Below are 15187 nucleotides of genomic sequence, written 5' to 3' on the forward strand. Positions count from 1 at the left end.
TTTAAAATAAAAAAAATAATTTAAAAAATAACAACAATAATAATGATAATAAAAGTAACTTATAGCCATTAATTTAAAGAAAATTAATTATTAATTTATAATTTTATATTATTAAAATTTATCTATATATAAAAAAGATAAATTTTCTCTTGGTACTGTTACTTAAGCCCTTAATTTTATTACACTTATATCAAGTGACAATTTTAAATTGTATATATTGATAATAATTTTTTTTTAAAAAAAAGTACTCACGTTTACTTTAAAGGAAAATTAAAACTATTTAATAGAATATTTTTTATTATATTTATTATAATTAATTAATTATTTAATTACTGATAATTTATCAACTCAAAACATTTAATTTTAAAATTTAACGAATATTACTATGGCTCTTTAGTTATTGCTATTACTAAAAGTTTAATTTTTTAAAAATATTTCTGTAAATTAGAACCAACCATTAAAGATATTTAAATTTTTGTGAGAAATTAATAATTAAATTTTTTTTCAAACATATCTAATTATTAAAGGTAATATATCCATTAATTTTAATTTATTTTTAAAATAAAGAAAGATTAACATTAAATTTTTTCTGTATTTTCTAAATAATTATAATATATAATTATATAATATATAATTATTAAATATAATTATTAAATATAATTATCATCCATTAAAAAATTAAAAATTATTATTATTATTATCATTATTATAAAGAAAAATTTATGGCCACTAAAAAAAACTTATAGCCATTAAGGCCACTAATTTAAAAATAACTATTAACTTATTTGACTAAAGTTTATGGCTAATGTTTTAGAATTTTAATATTTTAAATAGTAATATTAAAATTTTTTTAATTATATAATAATATTTTTTTATTAACAATTATTTAATAACTTAGTTAAATATGATCTGAATTAAATTTCTCTATTTCTCTTCCCATAAATAGTTATACTTTCTATCATTTAATATAGGCTAAACATTTTTCTTCTAACCAAGTATCTTTAAATCTCCTTTTAATTTGCTCTATTATTTATATTACTTCTTTCAAGGGTTATTAATCTCAATTCATAAATCTTATTATTTGTTATTCTTATTTTACTTTCTCATTCTATTAAGCATAACAAAATTAAAATAAATTAATTTTTTTCATAAAAAAGAATTAAATCGATACAAATTATGAATTAAATTAAAATAATTAAATAAAAATTAATATTATATTATAATCAATTAATATAAAATCAACCTGCACCGCCTATGAATAATAGGTGTAGAAAACTCTACTGCTATGCACGATGCTTGGGATTGAACTTGAATTTTTGTGGGTTGAAAGCATTCTAGAAAACCTAAAGCCAACACACTTCAAACTCCTTGATGTTGAAGTTATCTCCTTTGCTCCGGATAAACCAATCCTCTTAATCAAAGTACACATGCGATCGAGAGCAGCAACTTTCAAGAGATTTGATGTATAGTGTCTCAGTATGCTTCAACAATTTCACATAATCCTTGGATATCTTGCTAATGAGATTCCTAGCAGTAGCAGTGTTTACTTGGCCAAAGGCAAGCTCGTAATGGCCTTTGTCGTCAAGGACATGAAGGAGGTCACCATAAAATGGGTGGATGTCATCCAGCCAGGGAAACTGCTTAATAATTGTAGACAACTTATCTTGAAAATTTTGCTGGGTGTACTTGACTTTGGACAACTGTTGGCGTTCGAAAGAGGATAGTGTCAATGAAGTCCTTCCCACTTGGGACTACAGTGATCTTCTTAAACTTATACTCAACCATTTTATTTAATTAAATAATAAAATAATATTATTAAATTAAAATAAATTACACATCAGCAAATTAATCTTCTCCTGGCGCGTGTGTTTATAGAATTTGCTGACAATGTAAATTTATATTTAAGTGGCATTTTTCTTTTAATTAAGGTTTGAAATAGAAAAATAAAATTTAAGCGTTTATTAGGTAAAAATGTAATAATTCAGATATTTAGAATATATTTAGAAATTTTAAATAATATAGGAAAATGAATATATTGACCCTCATATATCTAATTATGAATTAAACCTTTTTTTAATGAAATTTAAGATTAATTAAGGAAAAAAAATATGTTGTGTATTTAAAAGTTTATATATAAGGGTATTAGATTCTGTCAAGTCTAATTATTAAATATTAATATTTTATTTTATTTTTTTTATAATATTTTATTATTTATTTTTATATCTTACTTAAAAAAAAATTTTTTCTAAATCTGCTTCTGTATATATAATAGTTATTGTTAGGGGGTGTTCGGTTTTGATTCGGTTCGCGGTTTGCTCAAGATTCAAAATCGAACTAAAATTTTGATATGATTTTGATTTGGTTCTTCATTATTTTGGTTTCAGTTCAGTACGATTCTTCGGTTTCAGTTCAGTTCAATATGATTCTAGTTTGATTTTTGATTCTTTAAAAAAATCTATGTAATTATTGTCTTAAAAAGTCATACTTAAATTAATATTTAATTTTGAATTTGGTTATTAGTATATAATATATCATATAATATATCTTTTAGTTATATGTAAATTATATAATCTTTAACTATAAGGTGCATATATAATTGAGGATTAAATATATTTTATAATATAATAATATACGTATATCATATAATAAATATTTTAACTCTTTATTAATCATATAATATTTAACTATAAGATACAAATATAATTATATATATATAAGATAATATTATATTTATAATTAAGAATTATAAAGTAATTTAATGTATTTATAATTAAAATTATTAAGAAAATATAAAAAAATAAAATAAAATATTACGTTATATTTAATTCATAATTATATATACATATATAAATATATATAATTATATTAAAAGTATATAATATATCTAAAAAAATAGAAATATATATGTGTAAATTTAGTTCTCGATTTGATACTGTTCTGATTTACCTTCATTACAGTTCTCATTCGATTCTTAATAAAAAACTAGAACCAAACTAAAATATTAAAATAAATTCAATTCGGTATGGTTTCTATCGATTCGATACGATTTGATTCTCCAAGAACCGAGCACAACCCTAGTTATTGTAATAAATCAAGTATAACATAACTAATTTTGTTTTAAAAAAATAAATATTATTCTATCTTAAATTTCTAAAAAAATGTGATATTAATAATATTACTATATAAATTAATTATATATAATCTGTGTGGACATGAAACGGCTTAATAAATTTTCTTCTTTTTTTTTTTTTTAACTATGTAACGGGTTAAATTTTCTAATATACATATCAACTACCATTAAACGGGGTAAGTATCCACCCCATTAGAAATGGATATGTACAAAATAGTCAACCCAATTCATTAACAATGAAATGTCCATTAGTAATAATAAAAAAAAAAACTATTTGTATGGACCTAATTAATTATTTAGACAATGTATTTTGAAATTTTTTATTTTAGTAAATTAATTAATTAGTCCCTATATTTGAAAAAATACTATTATTTAGTTCCTCTATTTTAGTAAAATTAATTAATTAGCTCTCTATATTTGAAAACACAATATTTTGAAAGTATATTCTAGATGAAAATACAAAGAATTAACTAATTAGTTTCACTAAAGTAAAGAAATTAAATAATAGTTTCACTGATATTAAAATGCTTTAATTAATAAAAAATTTGATGAAGAGACTAAATAGTTTAATGAAAAAAAAACAGAGGCTAATTAGTCTATTTTTTAAAATATAAGGACCAAATAATTAGTTTTATTGAAATATAAGGACTAAATAATAATTTTTCATAAAAAATCTAAATTAAAGATTTTGGTAGATTTTGATTTTAATTTCATTGTTTTTATTTTATTCTAATACAAATTTTTTAATTTTATTCAAAATTTTATAATGTAATTAGCTTAAATTTATTTGACCTAGTATGAACAAAAATAATATTTATAGATTAAGTCAATAAATTTATTTTATGATAATATAGTCATGAATAAATGTGTGATTTATTTTTAATTAGTCTTTGATATTTATATAATTATAGTTAAATATGAATAAAATGAAATGATGTTATTGACTTAGTTTATACAGAAGTGATAGATTGAATCTATCTAAAAATGTCTCATAAAATATATGATATTTCACACGTTAATAAGTAAATCAGTTTTATTTTAATAGTATTATAGTCATTATTATTATTATTATTATTATTATTATAAGGTATCAAGATTGAATTTCCAAGGGAGTCAAATAATTAAACCAAGAAAAAAAAAGACAAAGTTTGAAATTATTGCATGGAAATACACAACTTATGGAAAGAAATGTCTCATCCAGCCTATTCCAAAGTTCAAGTTGGCTAAGAGCTCTCCATCACCAATTCACCTACATTACATCTTTTATTAATTTTTCACAATGAAAAGAACAAATATGGTTATTGTGCAATGTTTCAGAATCCAATTATCTCATCTTTCATCACCCATTATCCCTGAGGCACTTGTAGACAGAGATTCATCTGTTAAAGAGTGATCCATTGACAAGTCTTCTTCATCTTCTGATTCAACAAGCTTTATACTTTTAACCTCCCTTACAACTTCTGTCATTTCAGGACGCTTCTCTGGGGACTTATCGCAGCAACCCATAGCGATTTGCAGTAGTTTCAGCATTCCAGGAGTTGAACTTCTTTGCACAGATATCTCAATATCAAATATCTCAGCTGTCCACTCTTCCCTCACAGCTCGATGAACCCAGCTGGAAAGATCGACTCCATTGGTTCCTGGTGGAGCTGAGTGAGCCTGTACTCTTCCTGTCAGGAGTTCTAATATAAGACAGCCATAACTCCAAACATCAGACTTCTTACAAAGCTTTTTCGAAGCCTGGTATTCCGGCGATTTGTAAGAAACCAAACGGTTAGCAGCAACGGGAACTGCTAGTAGTGAAGTGAGGCCATAGTCTGAAACAAGAACCATATCGTTATCGTCAAGAAGAACATTGGTTGATTTCAGGTTGCCATGTGGGACAATGCTTTGTGATTTCCTATTGAGATGAAGATATTCCAGGGCTCTTGCCACTCCCCGTGCAACAGATAGTCTTGCACTCCATCGAAATGGGATCCTGTCCTTGTTGCCTCTTCCTCCTGTATTGTCACTTAAATCAAACTATAGTCCAGATGAACTAAATGCAATAACAATGTATAAGAAAATCATTTTTACAGAAGGCTTTCTTCTTAGCTCCTGACAACAATTTACAACCGGAACCATTTACATGGTTCTATTGTAAAGTGTATATCAACGGGGAAAACACAAAAGAAAATTTCACTACAGTAATTAAAAAAATTTATAATCACTCAGAACTCTTTAAACTTAATCTCATTAGGTTTTCCCAAAACTCTCTTAATCTATTAGAAATAGGTAAACCTATTGGTTCGTGCCCCTCTCCTACCACCATAAATCTCACAAAATATTTCATTTAGATTACCTTGTGAGCTTTTCGGATCAGGTTATAATTTAGACCATGAAACACATATACAAAATTTAAGTCACCTCGTAACACATAAGATAATTGATTTGGGAACTCTGGTGGAGGCTTGGCTTGTAATGTGGAATTCAAATTCTTGTATTCTCCTATCTCCCTACATATTTCGAGGAAGAAAAACAATAGAAAACAAGAAGCTAGCAGGATATAAACTCACCATGAATGCGGTTAAAGAGGTTTCCTTTTTCTGCAAATTTGTACAGAAGCAGCTTCTCCTCCTTAGAATAGTAGTGAGCAACAAGGGGCAGCAAATTGGGGTGTTTCAGCTCAGAAATTATATTCAACTGCTTAATGAATTCTTCAAAACTTAATGGCTTCAAATCCCTTAAACGTTTTACAACAATAGCTGGCCTGCCCTCGATCATGGCCTTGTAACTATTTCCAAAAATCCCCTTCCCTAAACCCTCTGCAGAAGCCTTCAGAAGATCATCAAGTTCAAAAGTTGCTTGTTGTTCCATGAATATCAGACCTCCTTTCTCTTCTACTACAGCAACTTCCTTTCTCTGCACCTCTATTCTGTTTATATTTTTATTCTGCTCCTCCTGTACCTCCTCCAAGTCATATTCATCATCATCATCATCTTCAACAACAGAACTCACCTCCTTTCCTTTTTCTGCGTCATTTTTCTTCAACATTTTCTTGAGCTTTCTAGACTTCTTGAAGTAAAGAATGAAGAGCAAAATCACCGCGATTAGACCGACAACATCAAAAAGCAAGAATATAGTTCCCAAAGTATTAGTCTTGGAAGAGCTTTTCTGAGGTTGAGAGGAAGTTGTATTGGTATCTGCTGTATCACTTAACTTGCGGACAGTGGATATTGGTACGCCGCGCAATTCAGGATTATTAGAATAGGAATCAGAACCAAATTGTTGGAGAGTGTGAGTTTTTGGGATCTCACCATAGAGATGGTTATTAGAAACATTAAAAACTTTCAAACTAGGCTGGTTAAATTCTGGAATAGAACCTGTGAAGTTATTCTCCTGAAGCTGCAATGACTCCAGAGAATTAAGACTCAACAGTGATTGCGAAATTTGGCCTTGGAATTTGTTTCCTGACAAATTTATTTCCCTCATCTTCTGATTGGAAGAGAAATTCATTACTTCTCCTGAAATTGAATTATTCCTGAAGCTCAGGATAGTAAGCTCAGTGAAGACAGTAAATGCATCACTACTGACCACACCTGTCAGGCCCAAATCTTCCAACAAAATTCCACTGACACGACCACTGATACATCTAATTCCATACCAGTTAGTGGGAAACTCAAGAGGGCATTGAGGGCCACTCCAGTTAACATTCAGAAAAGGGCCATTGAAATTGGCCTGAAGTGCAAGAAGGGCATCTTTTTCTAGTTCAAGTTGAGCTACAGCATGGCAGAATAATGAAGAAAGAATTATCAGAATAACAAAATAATATCTGAAAAGTAATGGAGGAAATCCCATAATCCAACTCAAACTGAAAATTGCTTGTGTGGGTTTCTCTGCCATGGAGTTATCAATTTTCAACAAGTGAAAATAGACTAGATAAACTCGATGAAATTGCAGAGATATTCTCACAGAAAATGCCTGCTACGGCTGGTGTTCTTTGTTTATGACAAAAACAAGGAAGCTGTTAACTGTTTCTGAGAGTTTTTCTTGTGCCAAGAATCCTATGCAGCCTATTTGACCTTTTTTTCATTGAAAAATATGTCAAAGATAAGTTCTATATAATATAATAATAAACCGGCAGCTCAGCAATTATCTGTAGAACCTTATATTTATGTGTTTGTAGGTTCTTCATAGGTTGGCTTCTTATCAAAATTCTCCAGTGTTTAAATTTCTAGTCTTGCCAACTCCATTTCTACTTCTTGTAATGCTATCCCTATTGTAAATGATGTAAACTTTATCAGATATTAACTTAAATATATAATCATATTGCATATCTTATTACTTTATTTTAATTAAAAAATAAAATAAAATGTAATGTCATTTATATAATATAATATAATGGATTATACTATAATTAATATAATATTTATTATGTACAATATTATTTAATTATGATTACTTATGTTTTATTTCTTTCATTGTCATTCTTGAAACTGATTCTAAAGCACTTATTGCTGCTCTGCATCAACATTAGCAACTTGCCAACTAATGGTAGATGGGAAAATTATATCTTAAAAGTAGTGATTTCATATAAGTAATCTTATACAAAATGGCAAATCAATAAACATGGAACGTGTAGATGAAAGTGAGTCTTACGAATATGAAAATAGACTCTAGAAAGAGTCTAATTTCATCATTTCTCAAGTTTGAGAGACCCTAGAAAGAGTCTAATTTCATCATTTCTCAAGTTTGAGAGTTATTTCATCATGGTACTTTAACTTTAATTTTTATAACAAAATACTCAAACTTCAATTTAATACCATCTAACATCCTTCTAACTAGATTCCATTGAGTAATCCAGCCAAAAACTGATCTGGACATGTCTAAGTGGATTAGACATGATAAAAAATAATCAGGATTTAATCTATCCAAAGATAAAGAACAAAAATAATAATAAGAAATGGAGAGTAGAAGAATCGAGAAAGAGAAAAGGAAAGGAAAAAGAGAGAAAGAGAGAAGGAGAAGAAGAAGAAAGGAACGAGGGAAATGGTGGCTAGATTTTTGAGATTTCCTCAGCAAAAATAGACACCGGCAAGGGAAAAAGAGGAAGAGTGGTCTAAAAATTAGAAAATTAGGGAGAGAAAAGGAGAAAGATGATGAATAGGAGCAGAAACTGGAGTTGAGCAGGGGCAGCAACTTTGTCTTCTGTCCAGGTGAGTTTGGTGTATCATTCATTGTTGATTTTTGAATATGTTTGAGATCTATATGTGTAAAAGTTATTATTTAAATTTTGGTAATTTTCAACTGTTGAATTTGGAGAAATAAATTGTTGAACATAGGCTGTCTGCACTTAGAATTCTGAATTTTAGCTACTGAAATTTGAAGAAAATAAATAGCTATGATACTTAGAAAATTATAAAATTTGGTAAAGATAATCTTTAGGATATTAGGGCTGCTGTGGTAAAATTTGATGAATTTTAAACTTGTGGGTTGTGAAATATAAATTATTTTGTATAAGTTATCTGATTAAGAGCTATTCTGAAAAATTCAGAATTTGAAGGGTTTGATAGATATGTTGATATCCCATGATGTAGAGATAATTTGGTGCTAAAATTTTTATTGATCTTGTATTTGGATGTCTTGAACTTATGGTTAAAATTTGTAATTTATCTGACAGTTAGAATATTTTATATAAATTTGAATGAACAAATTGTCAATTTTGGTATTAAGGATTGGGCTAAGTTGAATATGTTATTTTGATGAAACTAAAATTATTTTGAGATAGTATATGCTGTTTAATGAATTTTTAAGTCATTGTGGAATATTTTAATTTATATTTGAGTATGAAGTATTGGAATTAATAATTGTATGAAGATATAAGTTGGGAATTTGTGTATGTTGATATAATTATTGAATGGTGGATTTGAGTATTGTGGCACGGAATTTAGTCCAATTTTAAGAGGGACTGCTGTTGAATATTTATTAGAAATTTAATATGAAATTGAAGTTTTATTGATTAACTTGATTATAATTATATAATGATATTTTAGTAAGAGCTTTTAAAATTGTGGTTTTAATTGGACTGTAGAGGAGTTCAGAAACCGAGCTAGAGATTACAGTTTTGGACATAGCTTAAGATGCTTGTGGGCCCCAAATGGGCATTGTGTTGTGTTGTATTGTGTTGTGTTCTATTGTGGGCCTGAGGCTTTTGGATTGTTAAGATATAAATGAGATTTTTCTTACAGGAGGTTAGTCCTAGGTATAGGGGAAACTATGTCAAATTTTCGATACAAACCTAGAAAGTCTTTTGTTTCTTTAATTAATTATTATTGGTATATTGTTGATAGTTATTTGGTATGTTTGCTTAGGTGATTCAAATCAATAATTTTCTTCTGCTCAACAGAACTAATAAGCATTGGGTTGCACTGTGAGTTTGATATTAATTTATTTGTGATTTCAACATTATTAAATTATATTTAAGGTACACTCATGCATTCACTTATTTGTATGTATATAATTAGTTAAATGCTAAGCATGCTCCTTTACTACATATGTTATTGAATTTATTTGTGGATGTTAACTTGAGATAATTTAGAGCTGTATGTGTTGGCATGAATATGGTATGGATATGGATATAGATAGGACGGGTGGTCACGGCTAGAGCTTAACTCCTTGGAACCGATCTCGCTGACCCCCGCACTTGAATTATTAAGCAAAAGTCCAGTTTGAATTAACCTCGCTGGTAGGTATTGGATTAAGAGAGCTGTATGAGGAATCAGCTCCCATATATGTATTGATGTGACATATGGGTGCCTGCATACTCTAAATTATCTTTTGTGCGAATATTGATTGAATTGTTTGAATTATATGAATGTGTTGTATTTCATACATAGCAATGTATTAGATTTAGATAGTTATACAAATTATATTTAAAATCAATATCTTACTCTCTGAGTTGAACACTCACTTCTGTTTAACTATTTTTCCTCATGTGACATATGGCTTTATTTGTGATTAACCTACTTTCTTTCTCCGCAGGTTTAAACAGAAAATATTTTAATTTTCTTTTATTATTTTTTATTTAAATCTAGAACTCCATATGGACAGATAGTTGTATTTTTATTTGAGTCGTAATAACTCAGTTCTGGAGTTATAAAATTAATTATGTGAGACTACATGCATATATGAGATGTTTATTATTGATAATAAAGGGAACTGAGTTCCCAAATGTTGATATATATGATTTGAGGATTATAAGGGTGAGCTGAACTTTCCATATTATTGATATTATTTGTTTACAGGTCGAGTGAATTAATGCTCCCCGTTGGATAATCCAATTTATGGTTTGACTCTGTCCATTTATTTTCTTAAACTTGGGCTACTTTAGTGGGCTTCATGAATAGATTAGAAATAATTAAGCTAAATATGATTTTTGGAGGCCCCATGTTGATCAAAGTCCTAGTGTCGATCCAACCTAGAAGTCTAGTCGTGACAAATCATGTTTATCGTGAAGCTAATTCTAATATTAGAAGATTAAATTATTGCAATTCACTTGCCAACATTTCAAAATTTCAATGACACGCAAAATTTTCCATTTCCTGCAAAATATTTTCCTAAATAATTTTTGGATTTTAAGAAAAAAAAAAAGCTAGATGATTAATCCAATGTTAGGGTAGCTTTGGTAATAATTCTATTTTGATTTGAATTGAATGGATTTAATCTTAATTGAAATTAAATTAAAATTAAAAAAAATTAAATAAGTTGATGTATTTTCAGTAGAGGTCAAATAAGTTTAAAATTATGTTTTAGACTAATAAATCTATACTTTTTAATGAGACTAAATAAGTTCATACTTAATAAAATATTTTTTTTTGTAATTTTAAATATTAAAAATTATTTATTAGTTTTAATTAAAATAAATTTTAAAAAAATTGAAAACATGGTGAATAAAACTTTTAATATTAAAATTATTACATTTAATATTTTATTATTTTAAAAATAAAAAATAATTTTTATTAGATGTAAACTTATTTAGTCTTAATTAAAAAATACATAATCTTATTTAGTCTTAACTGAAAATAAAAAGACTTATTTGATATTTTTTTTTCAATTAAAATTTTACAAGTTTAAATCAAAATTGAATAATTTTCTTTTGTCTTAAATAAAATTAAAATTATATCAAAATCAAATGATTCAAATTGTTATTTAAAAAAATAAAAATCAAATATTAAAAAATTAATTATTGAATTATTCAAATTAAATTATATCAAAATTAAAATTAAATTAAAATCAAAATTAAACCGACTTTATAATTTATTTATTATTTTTTTTAATATGAAAGTAGATCGATCTGAGCTGGCGGCCACCAGTTGCCTGCCTTAGCTGGAATGAAATAATATCCAATAATGCACCTTAATTTTATTATTATTATTTTTTTTTTTTTAAGTTGGACGAAGAAGACGGATCCTAATTTGTAACGGCTAATTTTTTTTTTTTTTACGAAAATGTAACGGCTAAATTTGAGTTATTTGAATTTTGAAATAGAAATAAAATTAAATTTGGTGGCCATAATTTGCTTGACTCTTTATGACTTGTCTTTTTCCTAAAAAAATCTCAAGTTTCAATGTCATCTGAAGAAGAAATGGAAAGACAATTACTGCCAATTTACATCATGCAAATTATTTTTGGGATAATGACCTTTTTTTAGTATATGAAATTTTTTGTTTTAAGTTAAATTTAAATTCAAAATTTTGAAGTTTTGGAAATAATTGTAATATTATTAAATTAAATTAAAAATTATTGTTTTAATTTTTTAGTATAATTAAATGTTTAAATAATGTAAAAGTTTTACAATTTTCACCATTAAGTTAATATAAATCATCTAATAAATATAATAGGAAGATTATATTTCATGTGAAAAGATCCTACAATAATTCAAACCTTCTAAATATAAATTTTCAAAACAATAGATAAATATTTTTAAAAAAATCACATTGTAATAATAATTATGAAGGTTTAAAAGCTTGATAAATAAGATTTTTTTTGAAAAATTTATAATTTAATTTGTGAACTTCATCTAGTATTATACTTTAATTTTTAAATTTTAAAAAATTAATTGTTTAACCATAAAATTTTATACTAAATTATATTTTAGTATCTAAATTTTGAAAAATAAATTATTTAATTCTTTTAATTTCATTATATTGAACAATTTAATTCATATAATTTTAATTTTTATAACAATTTTATCTATTGATAAAAGAATTAAATTTTTCTATATATTAAAATTACATAAATTAAAATATGATACAATGCAAAATTTAAAGACTAAAGTATAATATAATGTAAAATTTAGAGATTAAATAATCAATTTTTCAAAATTCAAGACTAAAATATAATATAAAGCAAAACCTAAGGACTAAATTGTAAATTTTCCATATTGTTTCAAACCCCTTTGTGAAATGGATAAATCTCTGCCCTAAAAAAAGTTCAGAACTTGTTTAGCTCAAACCATATAAAAATTGGTTCCAATCTATAATTATATAAAATAAAATAAAAAACTGGAAATTCAATTTGGCCTGAAAATTCAACAAAAAATAAGGTCAATCCTTTCAAACACTGCAGTTGATTTACTTGCCAAACCATTCTCCACAAACAATCATATTCTAAGCATCACAAATCTAAATAGGAACAAGCATTAACTTTATGTACTGAAAAGATATTCAAACCACAAGACAAGTTTGGGTGAATCACAATGAATTCATATCTGCTTCAGTCACACATATTCAACAAGAGGACTACTGCAAGTACTCAAAATACCAAATTCAAGCTAAACATCAAATTAGTTCCTCATGATATAAACTCTCCTCCGCTCTGACTCAAAATGGTACCATAATTACTACTCAAAAACTAGAGAACGCTGCAATTACAAAGCCAATGGCTAGAGATCCAACAGAGATCGATATCCCATGAGAACTTGAGGCCCCCGGAGACGGTGCTGGTGCTTGCACGTTCAATCCAGAGTTCGTGCCAGGTGCAGTAGCAATAGAGGGTGGGGTTACACCTAAGACAGCAATTAGCCAATTTGATAAAAGTTATCAACTTGACAAGTGAATTGGCAACACAAAATGCAAAACTGCACACATGTCTCCTCACCCCACAAAAATTAAGAAATCCAAAAACAAGTATACCTTTTCACTTTCCTTTCCATACTCTAGTTTTATGAACTGAATCCACTGAACAAAGCCAGCATTTTTTTGCACACAAGCACATGAAGATACATTTAGTGAATGTTAGAAATAAGTCTCCCCATCAAGCAATGTGGGGTTGGTGGGGGGACCTTACATTTCCTCCCATTTTGCCAATGAAAAGCTAGATACCACATTTAATGTATAAACACAAAAGACTAAAGAAAACTATTCTTACCTGCCATCTAGCCCACAGATTTTATTGTAATTAGACACCTTACCCATGTAATCTACTTCACTATAGATCAGTGTAAAAGTAAATCACCAAATTTGGTACTTCGATTATTTGGAATATAGATCTTAAACAAAAGCAAAATCAGCATTTTATTCATGAGAAAACTCTGTTTTTGAAAGGTTAAGTAAAAGCAAATTTACACTTCCATGAGAATAGAAAATTCAACTACAAATTTGTTTCAATTCCCTCTTGATTACCAAATTGAATTGCTTCAGATCTTCAATAGGCCAAAATATACCATAACTCTCTCTCTCTCTCTCTCTCCCACACACATCATAGACTCTCTTATCTCTCTCATACAAATTCACACCAACAAAGCACACCTAGCCGATTTTAGACATTTAATCATGTGATGACAATTTATTATTAAAAAAAAAAAACCTCAAAACTTATTAGGGGAAAAAGGGTTGAAAGATATATAATAGATGAGACCAAATCAGAGCTGAGAATGTCTGCTACAAACAAATAAAAATTCTTATGACAGTAATCACCTTCTGGAATGCATATAGTTTGTATTTAAATATTATTATAATAACAACCAAAGACAATCGAGAATTAAAAAGAGATTTAAATATAAAACAACCAAGGTGCAGAGTATTGTCAATTAAGATCAAGATCAGAACATACCAGGTGCTGCAGTAGGAGCCAAAGACACTGCAAAATAAAACACCCAACAAAATCAATCACCACAAAATCAAAATCCCCAAACTCAGCAAGCCTACAAAAAGAAAAAACAAAATCCACAAAGGAAAATAACAGAAAATGAAGAAAAAACAAAAGGAAAAAGAGACTAACATCCACAATTAGAGGCGGAAGGGGCATGGAGTTTGCATGCAGCAGGAAGAGTAAGAGCCTTAGTAACATTCAACACAACACCCAACTGAGCACTACTCTTGAAAGCCTCACAGAGACACTCTGCATCAGTTTTCAACACAGTTTTCAATCCAGAGCAACAAGTACCCTCTGGCTTGGTTGCGGTACTGCCGTTTGAAACATAAGACAAACAGTCAGCCATGTTCAACACCAAACTGGAGCAGTCGACGGAGGGCGCCGGAGCAGCGGCGTGGTGATGGGTGGCGGCATGAGTGGCATAGATAAAGAAGAGGGAGAGAATGCAAAGGAAGAAAGAGAGATTTGACGCCATTTTGAGAGAGATTGAAGGGTAGTAACCAGTGAAGAAGTGGGTTTTCTTGTTGGAGATAAATAAGGAGAAATGGGCGTTAAAAAGTAAAAAAGTAGCTCAGAGCTCAGAGAGAGAGAGTATGCGTGTGGGAAAAGGGCAGTCGGTGCAATGAAGAATGTAGGACACGTGTCATGCTTTCAATGTCCTTCTTTACATCGCATTTGCGGTTTTGTTTGGTTGGGCAAGGGAACTTCAAGTTTTTGATAAATATTAAAATTTATATTAAAGAAAAGTGCTTTTTATTACTTTATAATTTACTCATTTCATTAATAAAAATTTAAATTTTATTTTTTTATATTTAAAATTTTATATTATTATGCTGTTATTATTTAAAAATAAAATTACTAAACATTACTTTCAATGTTTTTAAATTAATATGGTAAGTAAACCTTATACATTTAATTGAATAG

At 27.9% G+C, this 15187-nt stretch overlaps 2 protein-coding genes across 2 annotated transcripts; both read right to left on the minus strand.

The window, feature by feature from the left end:
* Window positions 1-4301: 4301 nt before the first annotated feature.
* Window positions 4302-7128, minus strand: LOC110643110 (probable inactive receptor kinase At2g26730). The gene is made up of 2 exons (XM_021795356.2): window positions 5686-7128; window positions 4302-5130 (listed from the first exon to the last, which is right to left on the minus strand). Exons 1-2 carry the CDS (start codon window positions 7010-7012, stop codon window positions 4460-4462), a joined length of 1998 nt encoding a protein of 665 aa, XP_021651048.2. The 5' UTR covers window positions 7013-7128; the 3' UTR covers window positions 4302-4459.
* Window positions 7129-12851: 5723 nt separating this feature from the next.
* Window positions 12852-14914, minus strand: LOC110643113 (non-specific lipid transfer protein GPI-anchored 31). The gene is made up of 3 exons (XM_021795359.2): window positions 14390-14914; window positions 14222-14248; window positions 12852-13175 (listed from the first exon to the last, which is right to left on the minus strand). Exons 1-3 carry the CDS (start codon window positions 14736-14738, stop codon window positions 13015-13017), a joined length of 537 nt encoding a protein of 178 aa, XP_021651051.2. The 5' UTR covers window positions 14739-14914; the 3' UTR covers window positions 12852-13014.
* Between the last annotated feature and the right edge of the window lie 273 nt (window positions 14915-15187).

The sequence above is a fragment of the Hevea brasiliensis genome, chromosome 13, assembly GCF_030052815.1.
Source record: "Hevea brasiliensis isolate MT/VB/25A 57/8 chromosome 13, ASM3005281v1, whole genome shotgun sequence".
NCBI classification, from domain to species: domain Eukaryota; kingdom Viridiplantae; phylum Streptophyta; class Magnoliopsida; order Malpighiales; family Euphorbiaceae; genus Hevea; species Hevea brasiliensis.

Excerpts from the sequence above, each read along its gene's own strand:
- LOC110643110 (XM_021795356.2), bottom strand. The coding sequence starts at position 7,012 with ATGGCAGAGAAACCCACACAAGCAATTTTCAGTTTGAGTTGGATTATG. Across the intron at positions 5,131-5,685 it reads CCTCTTTAACCGCATTCATG|GAGGAAGAGGCAACAAGGAC; the intron begins GTGAGTTTATAT and ends GTGACAATACAG.
- LOC110643113 (XM_021795359.2), bottom strand. The coding sequence starts at position 14,738 with ATGGCGTCAAATCTCTCTTTCTTCCTTTGCATTCTCTCCCTCTTCTTT. Across the intron at positions 14,249-14,389 it reads TTCCGCCTCTAATTGTGGAT|TGTCTTTGGCTCCTACTGCA; the intron begins GTTAGTCTCTTT and ends TTTATTTTGCAG. Across the intron at positions 13,176-14,221 it reads GGCTCCTACTGCAGCACCTG|GTGTAACCCCACCCTCTATT; the intron begins GTATGTTCTGAT and ends TTGCTGTCTTAG.